Genomic DNA, 17,668 nt, shown 5'->3' with positions numbered 1-17,668 from the left:
TTTTCACCCAGTGTTTGGCATGACCCGCTAGGTTGTGCTAGTTCGACAGTTTTCGATTCAGTTTTCAGTTTTGTTTGTGTCGTGATTTCAATTATTTTTTTATTTAACTTTGAATTTCCTAGCTCTACGTATTTTAAGCAATTTATATATTGTAACGTTTTAATTTAATAATTAATTACTAATTAAAAAACAAAAAAAAAATTTGGTGGTTCGAGCCGGGGTCTGAGACCAATTTCACCGGTACGGTCAAATTTCAGAAAAATACTTAGAAAACAGTTAGAAACAATAGAGAAAGTCAGAAAATCAGGATAGAAGATAGGAAAGTAGAAAATAGGGGGAAAATAAGACAGGATGTATCCTGGTGGATGATATCGTTTGCCAACCTTCTCAAAGCGTATCTAAAAATTGCTAGGGATCAAAATTAATTCGGGTCAAAACCCAAGGGGGGTACTAGGGTTGCGAGCTGAGGGAGGATGCCACCCGACTTTCGAACTTTGGACCCTTACCGGGACTAAAAAGGAGAAAACAAAGGGAAGTTTTGGGAATTTTACGACCTTTAGCAGGAAGCAGGACAAATTTGACCAATTTTGACCAAGTTTCGATCTTTCAGGGGGTAAAAAGTTGAAATTTTCCTATTTTTCCGTCTCTTAGTGGGACTGAAATTAGATTTTCTGATTTTTCCGACACTTAGCGGGACTTTGGAAGTCCAAAAAAGGTACTCTTAAGGGCGGCACATACCGTACCCTCCATTTGCCTAAGTACCCCCCCCCCACCCCTGGGGTCAAAACGAAAATCACACGACCTGGAAAAGGAAGGATGTATAACTTATTTTTAAAATGAAAAACTAAATCTTACGTCTCTCCAAAAAAAGGCAAACGGCTCTCTGGCTAATAATGCTCTTGCCATCTTGATAAATTTCTTCTTGATAACTTGACGTTGATAATACGATATATGTATCAGAACGTTGCTTCTTCTGAACAAATGTTGAGAAAAAGCAACAGGTGAGATATCAACACACGAATTTATCTAAAATACCCAAACGCTTCATTAAAGATTGGCTTCTTTTGATTGGTCGAAGAAAGTCATTATACAATGAGCCAATCAAATGAATCCGATTTAATGAAAAAAATATAACTGTCACTAAAGTTCTGAAAATTGATTGGAAGTTTGATTGCTTAAAACCTCGTTTGAAAGTTGTTTCTCAAAAGTAAAATCCCCAAGAGAATTAGCATTGCTTTCCCCAAGAGAATTAGCATTGTTTTCCCCAAGAGAATTAGCATTGCTTTGTTGAGCTCATCGTTGAGCTCCATAGGAAAGGAGGGTTATTGAAGAAACGCACGAATGCGAAAAACTACATTTTAGGATCGTTACAGTCCCGGGGGGGAGTACTACCCTTGCCGACCGACGAGGGTGCTCCGCTAAGGTTCGAAAACTGGACCCTACGTGGGACTCGTTTTTTTCAAAAATGTGCCGAAATTTTCGAAAAAAGTGACCCTGAAGGAGGCTGAAATTCCAAAACTTTCTCAAATTTTCCCCAAAATTTCCAAAAGAGGCACCCTACGAGGGACTGAATTTTCTATTTTCGTGTTTTTGCGACCCTACCTGGGACTCGTGGAGGTTAAAGAAAGGTACCCTGACCAGCGGTGCATCCCCGTAACCCATTTTGCCCTAGTATCCCCCTGGGGTTACAGTAGCTGGAAAGAGCGCTCGATTAAAGGTTTGGGGACACGAGAAATTTTTTTCGCGTTGGTGCAATGCAATATGCTTCATCCCACCAACCTGTAACGCTTTCTCGTGTCTCCACCCCATTTTTCCTTCTACCAACAAAAGTGAAATCGAGAACATATTTAATAACATTTGTGTGTCTCTCACTTTTGTCCCAGAGACTAAATCAGCGTGTCTTTTGGGTATTTCTCTCCCTTTTTGTCCCATAAGAAAATGAAAAGAGCCATGGGACACGCAATTTTTTCTTGTGTTAGTGGGATGGAGCATGTTGCATTGCACCAACGCAAAAAAAACTTCTCGTGTCCCCAAGCCTTAAGTTGAAGACTATTAGAGAACATTATCTTGTTAACCTGAAACTACTTTTTTCCTAAAGTCAGATCTTTGAGTAGTTATCAGGGGGGTCAGTGTACCAGAAGGTGGCATGTATCCCGGGGTGGGAGGGTGTTTGAGAAAAAAATTTGTCATGTACTACCTGTGTACTATAATTGGGGTGTTGGGTCCAAAATCGATTTTGATTTTTACTACCTGTGTAACAAAAATAGGGGTGTTGGGTCCAAAATCGATGTTAACAGTGTGGAAATATAAAGGTTCAGAAATTATCTGCTAAAATATAGAAATGTAAAGTTGTTCTATTATAAATTGATCAAGCCAAGTTTGTCCAAGATCATTCTTCCAAACTTCTTGGAATGAATTGAAATCCTACCAGATCCCACTGATAAATAAAGGTTTATCGAGTCAATGTAAACATTCGAACATTTGAATTCAAACATTCAACATTCGTATATTAGAGGTGCAAACTCTCACGCATTGGTTGTGAGACTCATGCATTTCCACATGGTCTCACGTAATTTTTGAAAAGTTTGATTTCTCACGCATTTTGGATTTTTGAGAAATTTTTTCCCAATTTCCCGATTTTCCAAAAAAAGGTTTCCCGATTTCCCGATTTTTGGGAAAATGTTTACCCGATTTTCCGATTTTCGGAAAAAAGTTTCTCTATTTTTCTGGATTTTTCCAGGTAGTAACCGGTAGTAAATGGGGGGTATGGGGTGGTTTTTTTTTTTTTTCCAGGTACTACCCGGTAGTAAATAGGGGGTATGGGGTGGTTTTGGGATTTTTCCATGTAGTATGGTGTACTTCAGGGGTGGGTGGGTGTCAAGTTTTGAAAAATACCTTGTAGTACACATACATGCCGCTTTCTAGTACACTGACCCCCCTGTAGTTATTTTGGGATCGTCGTATGCAAAACATTTTGACACGTGGGGGGGGGGATGTACTTTAACGATGTGACGAGATTGGCCTTTTTTTAGTACGGTATTACAGGAATTGACGAAAAAAAAGATACGGACATATCAGACAGGTTAATTCGCTAATTTGCTTGTACTAAGTAACAATTTTCGGCTATACTTTTCTATCTCTGAGACCCAGTGAGAATGATTTAAGACCGCGTCACTCTCAGATGCATAATTGAAGGTCCAACTCTGTTTGATTTTTCGGAGAGTACAATGTACTTTTCATTTTGATTGACCCTCACTATAAGATTCAGAATTTCGGTAAGCTTACGAAATCTCCCTCAAATTGGTTTGGTAGAACGTCTAGACAATTAGCGAGCACCGTGGAAGAAGAGGGTTAGTTTCCGCTTATTAGAAGTTATTTATCTTAGAAACCTTTACTTACGAAAGAAGTGGATTTACCTGTAGCCCTCGACACAATTACGAGGGAACGAATGCACGGGCACGCGAATTTTTGACACCCATCCATGCAATGTAATTTGGCACACTCAGAAATCAAATAAATAGCCAAAATAGTTCAAGAGTTCAATTAATTAAAGTTCAATTTCTACGCCGGTAAACTTTCAATTTTCATCAAATTTTATTTGGCCTATAAGGAAGTTTTTATAGACAGAAAAGGGACAGAAGAAAAAGTTCTCGGGACAGATATTAATGTTTTTGGAATAAACAAAATAAGACTTTTGTACAATAAAATAATAAAAGATTGATAAAAAGATGAAGACTGGCGGTAATTTATCGATAGTTCTGACCCCGACGCCTCTTGTTATTATTGCCATGGAAGCGAGGCCTGTGCTGTTGTTGAGGGCGGAAGTGGGGGTTGCCAGGGTGACCGTAATTATCGTTTCGATTGCCATCAAAAGGGAGTTCATTATTATTATGGAAGAAGTTGTCAGCTGGTTGTCCAAAACGATTACCTGTGGTAGAGGGTGCTGGACCACGAGGCATGGGAGGCGGAGGACCTGGGAACCTCGGCCCTTGATCTGGAAACCCTCTAAAGAATGGAGGTCGTATATTGGGCGGTGGTTGGCGATGATTAAAATTTTGTTGGGTTTGCATTCTATTAGCAGGTGGTCTGTTCTGTTCAAAATGTTCATTAAAAGGTGGTCTTCCCATGGCTTGGTTGTTGGGTCGCGGTGTGAATGGTTGATTGTGTTGTCGTGGCGGTTGCTCTGTTTGATGTTGTGGATTAGGTTGGAAATGTTCTCGTTCGTTTGACCGTTGTTGGAAATCTGGTGCCCGGTGAGGTTGTAAGTTTGGCGGAGGTTCTTGGTGCGCCCTCTGATTTTGAATTGGAAAACGCTCGTTTCGAAAAGGCTTGCTAGTTGGCGGATTGTTGGGGAAATGCGAATCTTCTCTTAGCTGTCGAGGAATTCGGTTGGAACGAGCTTGGTTTGCTCTTGGGTCCGAAACTCTTTCATTGCACTCCCCATGACGCAAATTCTCTCGTTCTTCCAAAACAGGGTGTTGCTCTTTTCTGAGAGGAAAGCGTTCATCGGAAGGATTATACTGTTCACGTGGATGGTTGTGTGTTCTCTCAGGCCCCCTCTCCCACTTATCTTTCGGCCTATCCATGTTTCTTTGATGTTCCGGTGGGATGGGTGGAGGGAGGGGTGGGAATGGTACCCCAGGCGGTAACTTGATGTTAGGCGGCAGAGGTACCTTTGGTGGAACTTCTGTGAGAAAGGAAGCTAGATCACTAGCTGTGGATGACATCCTACGACTCGCTCTTTCGGTAGACGGTAATTGAATGGCAGGTAGCGCTGGCTTCTCAACTTTGGGTTCTTTCAATGAATCCAGTGGTAGCTAGAATGAAAAAGAGGCGATTGGTTATTACCAATGAAAAGGAGAAAGGAAGAACAATGTTGTTTGACATTTTCCAAGGTAAAGTTTGACTTCAAAAGCATTGATAACTTTTAAAACACTGAAACAAATTCAAAAAGTTGTAAATCAATTTTTGCCCGAAAATTTAAGAAAGGTGAATTGCTCTCAAGAAAGATAACTCCTCCCCATTGTTACAAAAATTGCTGATTGTATGATACTGCTTACATCCGTAACTAGTTTTTCATTGTTTGTGCAATGAAAATATTTCACATTTCTTAAGTTCTAGATTAAAAAGTGCCCTGCTATATTTCGATATCTTTTGTCGATTTATGAAATATTTTCAATGCTGCACTCAACTTTGGGTATGAACAAACGCTGGAAAGGTTTTATTTGTTTTTAAGTTTACCAGTCCATTTGTTCATTTTCTTTGATACCGACTATCAAGGTTTGGAAGCTTTTTAGGTTGTCCAGGTGTTTTGGGGAATTTTATCAATAATTGATCTTTCCTGCCTTTTGAATCTTTAGTTTGCTTATTTATTTAACCATAATTCAAACCAGGCATTCAGGGTATTTTAAAGTTAAGCCTAAAAATGCTTTTTACACACAAACTAAAAAAATTATACCGATGACGTCACTACAAAATTTTCACCTCATGACAATCAAGCGCCTTTTTCGACAACTTTTCTTTTTTTATTTGCGCAAAGATGAAAAGAATTTAAACGCTTTAAAAAATCAGATAGTTCTATTTTCACTATACCTTTGGCTTCTTGTTTTGCGTGGGGATCTCGATTGTCTCAATCAAGTTAAGGACGTAATCATCATCAGACGGCTGTGATTGGTCAGATTTGTCACGGGCTAAAATACTTTCAATTGATGGAGTTTTTGAATAAGAGGGTTTTTCAGTTTCTTTGGAGGTGGGCACATCTGCCATTTCGTCATCTTTAACTCCAAGTAAAGGAATCTCGCTGACGTCGACTGAAAAAGAAATTTTAGCGGATCATCTTCAATTTCTTACTGAAGAATATGTACAATGGAGCACAATGGAAGCAAGATAGGGGAAGATTCTAAGATGTTCTATTTGCCTAAGCTTTAATTTGAACCGGTAAAAAGGTACACTACAAAAATATCCTATATACCTTATATACGTATACCAAGATTAAATGGTTAAAAGAGGCGCAAAGTTGCTCTTCACCATTAAAGTCACCAATTTCCAAAGCGCTCTATAAAAAGTTAAAAGGTCGGGAAGACACACTTACAACTCAATTGCGTTTTTTCTGCTTTATGTTCGGTCACTTCTATGATTTGTTGTTCTTTTTGGACTTCTTCTCCTTCTTGGCGCACTATTGCTTTACTTGGCGAAGGTTGTCCATCTTTCTCGGCGTGTTTGATGTCCATGACTTCTTCGTTCGGCTCTGTTTCTGATTGCAAGGCTTCTTCTTCAGCAGACGTTTCCATCTCATTTGAAATCTAAACATTTCAGTGGTGGGTGGAAAGATAAACAACTCATATACTTGTACTTTGATCTCCCTTAATATTTCTACTGCAATCGACAGCATTGTTTTGATTGAGCATCATAAAGACCATTATTTACATCCCACAGCTATACCATCAATCCACTTACAGACAGATTCCAAGACTCGTCAATCTTTTTGTCCCGAAAAAGTTTTCCAGTGACAGAACAACAGAACTAATGTTTAGTTCCATACGATGCTTATTAGTGCAAAAAAAAGGTAAACATGGTATGGCAAGATGTGTGTTGTATCAGGGTGATCCTTGATCAAAACCAGATTGACAGCTTAGAAGGTGAGGGGAGGTTAATCCCTACCAAGAATCATCAAAACAAAATAGTATGCATTACGCTGGTTCATTGTTCTATTTGACATTAGAATGTCCAAAATTACATACTGTAATATAAACCATCAATTTGGAACGTGTTGGCCGGTATTGATGTTGAAAGTGTCGAATACGAATTAAAACGAATGGTCTACACTTTGGTTGGTAAAAGAAAAATTTTCCATTGCTTTTGCACACACCTTAATATACTTATAGATTGGCTTTAAAGAGGGATAAGTCAATTTGGTAATTCACTGGAGGGTCTGAAGAAAGGTCTGAAAGTACTTCCATCCTCTAAATGAATCCCCTCTGTCTATCAAGAGCTGTGCGAAAGGCTTACCGTGGTACTGAGCGATTGAGCCATTTGTTGAGGGTCGGGTATCTGAACGACTTCATCATTGAGTTGAGCTTTCAATTGGTCAATTTCATCTTGTTGTTTCTTCATCAAAGCCATTTGTTCTTCTTCGATCTCCATGGCAACTACTTCTCCTCCTTCTTCCACAACATCCTTCTTATCGTTCTTGTCTTTCTCCGGTGTCTGCTCTTCCTCCACCTGTCCGAAAATCATCATTACTTATGTAAACCAGAAAGTGCACATCCAAACAGATCCAATACGTGCAATTAATGAAACATAAAGACTAATCGTCTCAAATATTAAAAAAGTTAGTAGAAAGTCTTGAAACTGATTGATTAAGTTATTTGTTAAGTTCAACAAAACTTACACCTCTTAACTCATAACAATTTCAACTTACTACAACGCTTATTAGAACACGAATTATACAGCGGTTTTGAGCTCGTTGAAAAGATATTACGTTTTGTCGTTTGTTGTTGATTTTTAATTTCGATTAGTGAGAAACTTTGGACACGATTTCTTTTTGCATTGATGATGTTCTAAGATCAAAGAATGACTGGCGTGAAAATGATTATTATAGAAATGTTATTGAAGGAGTTGTTTTATTCCTCTTCATTTTCAATCATTTCCCCTGAACTTTGTTGAATTCTTTCTTTTTAATAATATTCCACTCCTGTTTGTCTTTTCAACAAGCATAAAACCGATATTTAATTCGAATTCTATCAAAGGTTACAGGCTATTTTGTTTTCACTGCAGATTAAATTGAGACAGACTTTAATTTATGAAAAGGCCGATAGGAGGTGTGACATGAACTTACGGCTTTGGCCAAGACGGTAGTAGGAGCCGAGCTTTTCAGCTCACCCAATAATTTGACAGGGTCAATATCAAGGAGGACGCCTTCGGGTGTGTTTGAAGAGGTTTCAGTACTCGGTGTAGCCAAGCCCGACGCACGGTTCTTGAAGATGATGTCAATGAGTTTCTTTTGAGCTTCAATCTCTATCTTCTCCTTTTCCAGCTGCTCCTTCTCCTAAAGAACAATGTTTCATCGGTTATATTGATCATTTAACGTTAATTCAGGACCTCTGCACAGATTTTCATCATGAGAATTTAGAATAGAAATTTGAAAACATCTGTTTGATCGAGCTCGACAATCATAATAAACATTGCATGATTTTTCCTTTCAGTAATTGGAAATCCCTTCAGGGCTGGTGAAATTCAAATCGTTTCTTTCAGCATGTTGAAATGAGAGACATGCAAAGATGAAAATGTAATTGACCTTCTTCTTTTTCTTTTTCTTCTTGGGGACGGGATTTTCAGGTGAAGAAAGAGGCGTGGGATCTTCTTTCAGTTTGCTCTTCAAGCGAACAATGATACCCACTAACATGTGTGGCCTTGGCTTCGGGAGGCCTGAAAAGATAACGGAAATCAGTGTTTGAAAGAGTTTGGCAAACATTCTTCAAAAATTGTTCTGTAACATTTACTTTCATTACTTTAAACTAAATTGCGCAAACCGAATTTATTAGAATTTTCTAGGCTGCACACATCCCCTCTGATAAGTTTTGATATATCAAAACTAATTTGGGGATGCATGCAGCCTAAGAATTTTCCTGAAGCGCTACAAAAATCCAGTTTCAAATAAAATCAACTCGACCTTAGTTGGTCATCTAAAGGTTGGGAAATTTCACCATGTGTGTAATGTGCATTGTATCCTTAAAGGTAGAAATGATGACCTGGCAATGGTTTGAGTTCTTCAGGGATGGGATCGTGAGAAGCCAAAGGAAGGATGTACATATCTTTCACACCGGAGTAACAATTGCCCACTACACCAACACGATTTCGCGAGTAGAAGTAACTGTACAACTTGATGTAGCCGGTCTTCTCTTCATCTGACGACATCTCGAAACGAATAACATCTATATACTGTGGCAAAAAAGAAGAAAGTAAAGTATAGACATGAAACCTCTTAGCTACAACACTTTCCTAATAAGACATAGAGGCTAAGAAGACAAAATGTCATCGTGTATATATTCATAATTTAATACATAACCATTTCAAAAGCCCAAGTAAAAGTTCAGCGAAAGACAAAGATCAAAGGAGAAGAGAAAATCTCTTGTAATGTAAAGAAAGTAAGCAAACTCTCTTTTAAAAATCACACCTTGTGGTTTTTGCGTCCTTCTTTCATTTGCCCAAGATATTCCCAAACTTGATTGGGCGGGATTCGCCCGCAGACATTAATGGTGTCTGGTAGGATCTCCATCAGCTTGTCACAACTACCAGATACAGCGTAAGCGGTGCATACAAAACGCGCTACTTTGTTCATTGCTACAAAACCACGCCACACTGAAGGTTGCTTACGAGCAGAAGGCGGCACCTTTGACGGTCCAGGCGAAGTGGGCGTGAGAGAAATGGATCTGTCTTCTGGTGAGGGCGGTGAGCTGAAAGAAATTGAACAGAGCTAAAAAGAGCTGATATATGATGAGACAAAAAGCAGTTGTCTTTGACATAAATCATAGTTTCCATAGTTCTGTCCAATCAAGAAGGAAGTAAAAGAAACAAGTTTCCTAGACCAGTTTAAAAGAACAGTTAATGAAGAGCCATTTTTTTAAAAAATCTTCAGAATAAAGAAAATCTGATACCTGACCCTCTTAGATTTTGCTGAAATTTAGACCAAGTGATCTATCACACAAGAAAATAAGATTCTGAAAATTTCACCTTGGTATCTCAAGTAGTTTTGCAGATATAGTGTCTCAAAGATAGGCAATCATTAACTCTGGTGGGGAGCAGATTTTGAAAGTCAATGAATTTTCATTCAAGTACATTAGAAAGCTGATTTACAGTGGTAATCCTAGTAATGTTGCTTAAGAGTCAACAAGTAAGACTGTTAGTGTACACTAATATAGAGATATTGGACTGTCTAAAGCTAATCACAACACTTGGACTTGCGGTAAAGCGCAAATTGTTGTCAAAGTAGGATTTCTGAATGAGTCTAAAAAGTTTTTGAGTAGGAATTGAGTACTGTTAAACCCATTAAGTTGAATTAAACTGCTTATCTTTAAGATTAATATTCACCAAACTGTGAAAGGTTGAGGTTTTTCCTGGAAATATAGGCCCTGGAAAGGTAGGAAAGGCCAGATGTCAGTCTCATTTTTTTACATATTCTGTACTTAAAAATAAAAAACTGTCATAAAATGTCATCTGTTGATGGAAATGACCTGAAATCTTTTTCAGTTGTTCCCCTAATGCCAATGATTAGTTGGCTAGAGAAGATCAACCAATATTTTGACAAAAATTAACCTTTAGAGCCCTTAAGTGGGCCTGATTTAACATTTTAAGAGGGAGAAAACAACGAAGTTAAGCAAATTTTCAATCGATCATATCTTTAAGAGACTTCAAAAGCCCACTGAGATTTTTTGAGGCCTATAAACTAGACCTACTAAGGAATCCTTGCAGAAAGTTTCAAAAAAAATTGGTGCTGCCTTAAAAAGATACGCCATCTTGAATTTTGCTCCAGGTCTGCCAAAATAGCAATTTTTTCGGCCATTTTTGACGGTTACGCAAAGATAAAAATCCTGAAAAATGGTATTTTTGTGGCCAAAACCCACCAGAAAACCACTCCAGGTCAAAAGTTTGCTTCAAAAAAGTCCCAAGGACCATCAGCAGCCAGCTAAAAGTGCTTCCAAACCCAGATTACATTAAAGTTTGAAGCCCTCTACAGGAGGTGCTAGAGATTTTCAGGGAAAATTTTGGAAACTCAATTTGATTTTTTCTGATTCCCTACAAAAAGTTCTTGAAATCCACTGTAAATCAGCTTTCTAATGTACTTGAATGAAAATTCATTGACTTTCAAAATCTGCTCCCCACCAGAGTTAATGATTTTTAGGGGTCAATTTTCGCTTAAGTAGCCTATCTTTGAGACACTATATTTGCAAAACTACTTGAGATACCAAGGTGAAATTTTCAGAGTCTTATTTTCTTGTGTGATAGATCATTTGGTCTAAATTTCAGCAAAATCCAAGAAGATGAGGTATCACACCCTGAAGACTCTTAAAAAAATGGCTCTTTAAATGCACTCTAGTTTGACTTTCTCTTATTCAGTCTTATCCGAAGAGCTCTCGTTTTGGATTAGCTTGAAAGTCACCGTCACTATTCGACATTCTTTAATTCGATAAGTTTCTGTGCGTTTTTTACATGGAACAGTATGCCATTTACCGTCAAATTACCATAGCCATTTACCCTCCTGAATTGAACTCTCAGCACTGAGAACCACGAATTACAAACGAGTGTAAAACAAACGACATGGTACCTTAGGATACTGAGATCATCTTCAATCTGTGGTGAAGGCATGGATGATTCGGGAGCCGCTTGAATTCTAGTGATGAAAAACAGAAATTCAAAAACACTGTAAAATAGAACGACCTCAAAGAAACTAACTATAGCTGATCTAATTTTCTCTGTCGAACTGATTTTTGCATGTTTGGTGTCTACCGCGAAAATGAGTTTCCCGAAACACACTAGGTCGATACATTCTCCGTATGAAATCAGTTCAATAAGTATAAAGAGCTTGGTCAGTGTACTCACATTGATGAAGTGGTGGAAATAGTTGAAAGCTGTGTTTCTCCAGGTGGTGCGATTTTACCCGTACAAATTTTGCAGTTGGAATCAAATAGATGTTTAGTATGTTCATCTGTTGTGTCTTTCAGTAGCGATGTCAAATCTTTCCCCGAGTTCTCCTCTGTGATCGAGATCTTACGTTCCCGTGCAGGCCTTTCTTCTAGTTTGGTCTGAAAGAGGGAAAGGTGATCATATTTAAAAAATGACAACTAGTCTTTTATTCAGTTGAGAAGAGCTATTCCGGTCGGATTCTCGCATAGACGCGGTAGAATTGACTGGCAATTTTTTATAATTGTTTCGTCAACCGCGCCTAATAAGGTTTGAAGCCGTTCTTTGTGTTTTGGCTGAAGGGTTACGGGAAATGAGTAACGGGTATGAAAGCGCGCTAAGGATAACTTTTCACATCTCGAAAAACTCTCTGAAAGGATTTGACAATTAAGGTAATTTTCTGTCGGGCTTCCAGAAGATTTGCTAGTGAAATTAACCAAAAATCGAAAAAGAAACCTCCCTTAGGGTTCCAAAATCGACCACTCCGTAAACCTGATACCCCAATGTCTAGGTCTCGACATTGAACTTGATAATGGCGACTATAGTAATGCACACTAGACTCTAAAAATGATTTACCTTTAGAGTCTCAAAGCTTGAACTTTCTCCGTCAATTTCCACTTCACCCTAAAAAAAAATAAAGTATGACAAAACACTACGTAAGAAAGAGAGCGGAAGAGCCTAGCAATAAAAAAGCTATACTAACTTCATACCTTATGTGTTTTCTTCGTTCCAGAAAACTTGTTTCGAACTTCAGCGTTATCTGCCTCTCGTTTCTTTATCATCTCAATGTTCTGAAAATGAAATTATAATAAGGATCAATAAAACAGCTTTCCATAAAGAAGATGAGGAAGAGGGTATTAAACAACGCAAAAGAAACGGCCCTCTTACATGTTTACTTTCATTCTGCCGCCATGCAGCGAGTTCAGGAGTTGCCAGTTGTTCAGGAGACATGTTGACTAATTTGTGAGGTGTAATCTCGCCAGACACCACTCGCTTGTAAAGCACCTGTGAACGAGAGAAAAATAATTTGCTTGTTTGCTGTTTTTTTTCGACTTTGAAATGCACACTTCGAATAAGACATAAGGAACATGATGTTTTTAAGTCGTCGTAAAAAAGGAGCGACAACCATTGATTGTAATGATGTAGGGTGGCGTGGAAGTCACGGAGAATGATTCACTAGATGTGTTACAAAAGAGTAAACCTCACACACTCACCTCATTATTTGTATCTTTCAAGTTAAAAAGTAAGCTTCGATATTTTGTTCGGTATTTCTGATTGGTCTCGCCGAACGACTTCAACAGTTCTTGTTCCACCTTCTTGCAGATGAACCCGATGGCTTCGACGTTGATGGCAGTGTTGGAGTCTTGACATCTGGAAGTCAACACATCTTTCAACGTCTTGCGAACATTCAATCGAACGTTTTCGTCCTGATTCTTCTTTGGCGTTTTAATGTCCTTTTGAAGTCCTATAAAAAAGTTCAAGTAAACTTCGTAAAATTTTTATTAGACACGTGTTTACCTTATTAAAAAAGAAGCCACATATTACAAATATTTATGATCCTCAATTTCACTATATTATCAACTAACAAAACCTCCGGGTCTGTTGTTACATTTTTCAATTCATTACCCCTTTCAAACAATCAAAGACAACCCATCCCTGACTCAAAACCAATCACACAGATTGAGGAACTGAATATTCCCTTACCAGATTTCAAGACCTCGTAAGTAGGGTGTTCTTCAAGCCAAGCGAATAAGTATTTTTTAGTGGGCGCCATGACTCCAGCAACAACTTTTCCTGAAGACTTCTCGAAGACGGCGATTCTTTCTTGTGATGTTTCAGTGAAGACATCAGTACTGGACTGAGCTGGACTGATGATAGTCGAACCTTTAGCTCGTGGAGTCGTGGGCTAGGAGTAGAATTTAAAAGAAAACTAGCGGTTTCAGACATCGCCCGAGGCGACTTGGAACAGTTTCTAATTTTCAATTCGGTCGCCTTTTTATTCTAGTAAAAATGTTAATTAAAAACAAAATCAATTCTTTTTCATCCATTAAAATCGGTTACAAACAGATCTAGAGTCTGAGTTTTTACTTTCCCATTTTGGGCTAAACTCTTAAACAGTGATTTCCCAGAAATGTTATTGCCCAATAAATTCAAACGGTCAAGTCCATTCACAAAAGTTAGTTAGTTAGTTATTTTGTATCTGAACCAAGTTTGCAGCTCTTCAAAAGGGATCAAAATTTCAATACCTCTGTAGGATTTTTCTTCTTTCTGTCCTGCTCGAATTGTTTGATACATTCGTTTGAATACCTATGAGAGAAAAGACGAAGTTTGTAATGGAAGGCCCAAGTGAGTGCTGCTTATAAAAAGCGTGTATATTGAGATTGGAGAAAGAGAGCACTTACTTGTAGATGCATTCTCTGCAACAATAGACGGATCCTTTCATGACAGGATTGGTACATTCTTCTCTTAAGCATTGTTTCACTGGTTCTACAATCTTCGCCGGCTGTGGAGTTGTGCGTACCTTAAACAAAACGTGTCCAAGTCCTGATTAAACTCGGATGATTTGCTTGTAGTATTGACGAGAAACCAATTTTATTTGGTCCGAGTGGACGTGACTTCGAAAAAGAAGTTACCGATCGAAAGGTATTATTGAAGGTTGAAAAGTTTGTTTATTGATCCCGGTTTGATGCTTCAAAAAGAAATATAAATTGTTGTCGAATATTTAGCCTTCATATTGAACTGACCTTAGACTTGAGTTTGATTTTTTTTTCATCGGGAATATGGAACCTCTTTTGAGGTGATCTGTGTTCACCCTTCTTCACTGAAGAAGGTACATGATCAAAAGTGAGCAAGCCTGAAAAACTGTTGCCACCACTGGCTGATTCTTTGCGTTTCTTTTTCTCCAACTTTTCTTCAGCCTTTTCCAGTGGTTGATTGGTCGATTGATCGGGTACTGACAAAGTGAGCGCTCTATCTTTGATCTTCTTCTCCAAGTTGGTCTTGATACTATCGATGGAGAGCGTTCTTGCTTTGCTTAAGGTGGCTTGGTCTAATGGTTTACGTGTTGCATCCAACTTGGTTTCAGCTTGTTCTGACTGTTCTGTTTGTGTAGCCTCTTTCGCCGCTTTCTCTTCAAAAAGATTAACAAGTTTTAATTTAACTTATAATAAGGTCCTTTTTTGCTTTATGTGAATCATTAGGTGAAGACGTTGAAAGGGATTGGGAGGTAATTATCATTAAGATTGAACCTGCAGCATAGTGCAAAATGCGCAGTCAGTACTGGTCAGTACAAAAAAACCATAGGTTTAGCTTTAACTATCAAACAATTCTTTTGTAGAGGTTACTGACCTTTGCATCTTCTGCAGCACCATTCTTCACCAGTTTTCTCCATCTCACGTCCTTTGGCCATGGAAATGGCAACACAATCACCATGGAACCAATCTTCGCACGAATCGCAACATATCATAAACCTAGTTGTACAAATGAACATGCAACAATTACACAGCAATGACATTGAACTTTTTTCTTTGGGTAATTTATATTATATAATTCTGCCCACCCGGTATTCTGATAGTAATAAACCACGGCCAGTCCCCTCAAAACGTTCCACTTTTGATCTAGAAAAGTTGAGACTTTTAATACATTTTTTTGATCAGTTTGAAGAGCTCTATCACGTAGTATAGGTATTTTTTTATTTTGAAGACGCCCCATGAATTTCAGTGTTTACAACTTTGCCTGAAAACACAAAAAAACTGTAAATTACGAAAAAACTTCGGGGTTTCAAGCTTGGTAACATTTAAATTCTAAATCAGCACCCTCAAATTGACTAAAATCGATGATCAAAGCTTGTTCACCGAAATGTTGAATGTTTTCTTTATTTTTGAAACTTTAGCAATCCATTGGACATGGTCTATAAGATAAGTGACAGCCATCAGAACCGCCTGCCATAGTATTATAGGTCGGAAGAAAATACTGCACATAAATAAATTTCATAACAGGGAAGAATAATGAAATAAAAGGAATAAGGGTCATTCGAAGGTCGTGTCCCAGATCTTTTTCATTTTTGCTGCTCGATAAAACAGACAAAAACAGAGTTAAAAAGAAGTCTTGTCAAGACAGAGAGATCTGAACCTGTTTCCATGAGGTTTTTTGCAGAAGCACCACAGTTTGTCAGGATCGTCATTGGGGTCAAAATCGGAATCTTCTTCATCATCCAAAGCACCATCATCGGGGACGCTTTCTTCGTCTGAGGATCCTTCCCCCTCATCTTCCCCCTCATCTTCAACCTCCTCCTTCGCACCCTCTATTGCTTCTTCTTCTTCCTCTTGTGATTCTTCTTCGATCTCCTCAATCTCTGCTGATTCTGATTTCTTTCGTTTTCGGCTTTTCGTCGCACTTGATTTTGTCGTTTCTGGTAAGAATGAAAAAAACTAGAAATATAGAATGATTCGGCAAAATCCAGTTCTAGCAGGTTCTAGGCACTATCTTCAACCAAATCTCAAGCAAGCTGTCTGTTGCTAACTGACATAATTTCACCCACGAAATAAAACAAAAACAAAACAATGCGCAGGTCCAAACGGGAACACTGAAAGCCTTGGAACTAAGAAAGGTGTTACAAAATCATCCTTTACATATTCTTTCTGCCTCATCTTAGAAAAATGGCTGGTCGTGGGTGAAAATGAGGTCCCTCAGAATCGGACTATTGATTTTATTTGAGTTTTGTAGGTAAAATAAAAAAAGATTACTCTATATTATCGAATGAGCAGTGATCTTGAAGGAAACAAAAGGAAAAATACACATACTTTCCTTTTTAGTTGGACTTGTGGTAGAGCTTTCATCTTCCTCTGATTCCTTCTCTTTCACTTTGATTCGCGGTGACTGAAAAAGCATGGAGAAATTGTTTTAGTAAGTATGAGCAACTCGATTATAATTTAGAAGAAAAGCAAATTATGACGCAGAACGTCACAACTGATCACAAGTATAATAGAATAACTTAGAGATCACAACAAAACATGTTGAAAACATTCATACTCATCACAACTACTGATTTAAAGACCATAAAAATGACAAATAAGTCAAGTTACATAAGACTACACGAAAATTACCTTTCTTATAGCTTCGCTGATTTTTGCAATCTTCTTCAAGGGGGATTCCTTAAAATCATTAAAAAGTAAAATCTGAAGCAGCTGTAAGACTTGTCCAAGAAAGTTGTGCACTTTTTTAAAAAGTTGACCGACTAACTTTGAGGTTGGTGAATGTCACCTTCAAAAGTTTATAAGATCTTCAGGACTCAAAAATTCTAACCTTTAAAATGTAAGAGAAAACAATTTTAGACGAAAGATTTAAAAAAAAAGGCAAGTGAGTGGTGATATTTTTTTGCAATACTTTCTTTTATAAATTCATTTGAGCATTTTACCTTGTTAGTGTTGGTTTTACCAGCAACTTCACTGTCCTTTTGAATAACTTTCTTTAAAGGGCTTTTTGGAGCTGACCCCTTTGCAATGTCCACATTGCTTTTCCTGTTCAATACTGCTTGTCGCTTTGGACGACCTTCAGGTAAAGGTTGTTGTGGAGTTCGCTTGCCAAGGGGAGGAGACATTATTTAAAATCAAATTTGCATTCTCTTTTTGCCAATTATACCTTTTTATTGTTTGATAAATTTCTATTCTGAAATGAAAAAAATTGAAAATCGATTAGAAATTAGTGTGACAAAAATGAAGGTTTGACCAGGTGTGACCAATGCCTGATTATGTGATAACTTATATTTATGTGGTTTTGTTTATTTTGTATAATGACCTGCAAAACGAGTTCAGTGTTGGAAAGAACAAACGTTAAAAAAAATCTTTTGCATAACCTTTGGGACAGGGGGGAATCTCAGGTTATCATTTTATACTGAGTTTTCAAGAATAAAATCTCTGACACAGAGACTACCCTTTTTGTCTTCTAAGGACAAATTTTGTCTACTTGCTGATTAATTGCTGATTTTTGC

General features: G+C 38.0%; 1 protein-coding gene across 1 annotated transcript; it reads right to left on the bottom strand.

The window, feature by feature from the left end:
- Positions 1–3,647: 3,647 nt before the first annotated feature.
- LOC136805329 (PHD finger protein 3-like) lies at positions 3,648–17,346 on the bottom strand. Its single transcript, XM_067061920.1, has 23 exons — positions 17,096–17,346; positions 16,785–16,832; positions 16,482–16,557; positions 15,811–16,090; positions 15,028–15,149; positions 14,424–14,809; positions 14,082–14,200; positions 13,926–13,986; positions 13,384–13,585; positions 12,894–13,144; positions 12,568–12,684; positions 12,390–12,470; positions 12,256–12,303; positions 11,599–11,801; positions 11,324–11,389; positions 9,176–9,455; positions 8,751–8,940; positions 8,297–8,427; positions 7,838–8,047; positions 7,009–7,221; positions 6,092–6,302; positions 5,593–5,810; positions 3,648–4,817 (listed from the first exon to the last, which is right to left on the bottom strand). Exons 1-23 carry the CDS (start codon positions 17,276–17,278, stop codon positions 3,747–3,749), a joined length of 4,767 nt encoding a protein of 1,588 aa, XP_066918021.1. The 5' UTR covers positions 17,279–17,346; the 3' UTR covers positions 3,648–3,746.
- Positions 17,347–17,668: the final 322 nt, after the last annotated feature.

The sequence above is a fragment of the Clytia hemisphaerica genome, unplaced genomic scaffold (genome assembly GCF_902728285.1).
Source record: "Clytia hemisphaerica strain Z4C2 unplaced genomic scaffold, Clytia hemisphaerica genome assembly, whole genome shotgun sequence".
In the NCBI taxonomy this organism is placed as follows: domain Eukaryota; kingdom Metazoa; phylum Cnidaria; class Hydrozoa; order Leptothecata; family Clytiidae; genus Clytia; species Clytia hemisphaerica.
The sequence above is the reverse complement of the archived record's forward strand: the minus strand, read 5'-3'. Positions and strand labels throughout refer to the sequence as shown.

Excerpts from the sequence above, each read along its gene's own strand:
- LOC136805329 (XM_067061920.1), bottom strand. The coding sequence starts at position 17,278 with ATGTCTCCTCCCCTTGGCAAGCGAACTCCACAACAACCTTTACCTGAA. Across the intron at positions 16,833-17,095 it reads GTAAAACCAACACTAACAAG|GAATCCCCCTTGAAGAAGAT; the intron begins GTAAAATGCTCA and ends AATGATTTTAAG. Across the intron at positions 12,685-12,893 it reads TGAAAGATACAAATAATGAG|GTGCTTTACAAGCGAGTGGT; the intron begins GTGAGTGTGTGA and ends TCTCGTTCACAG.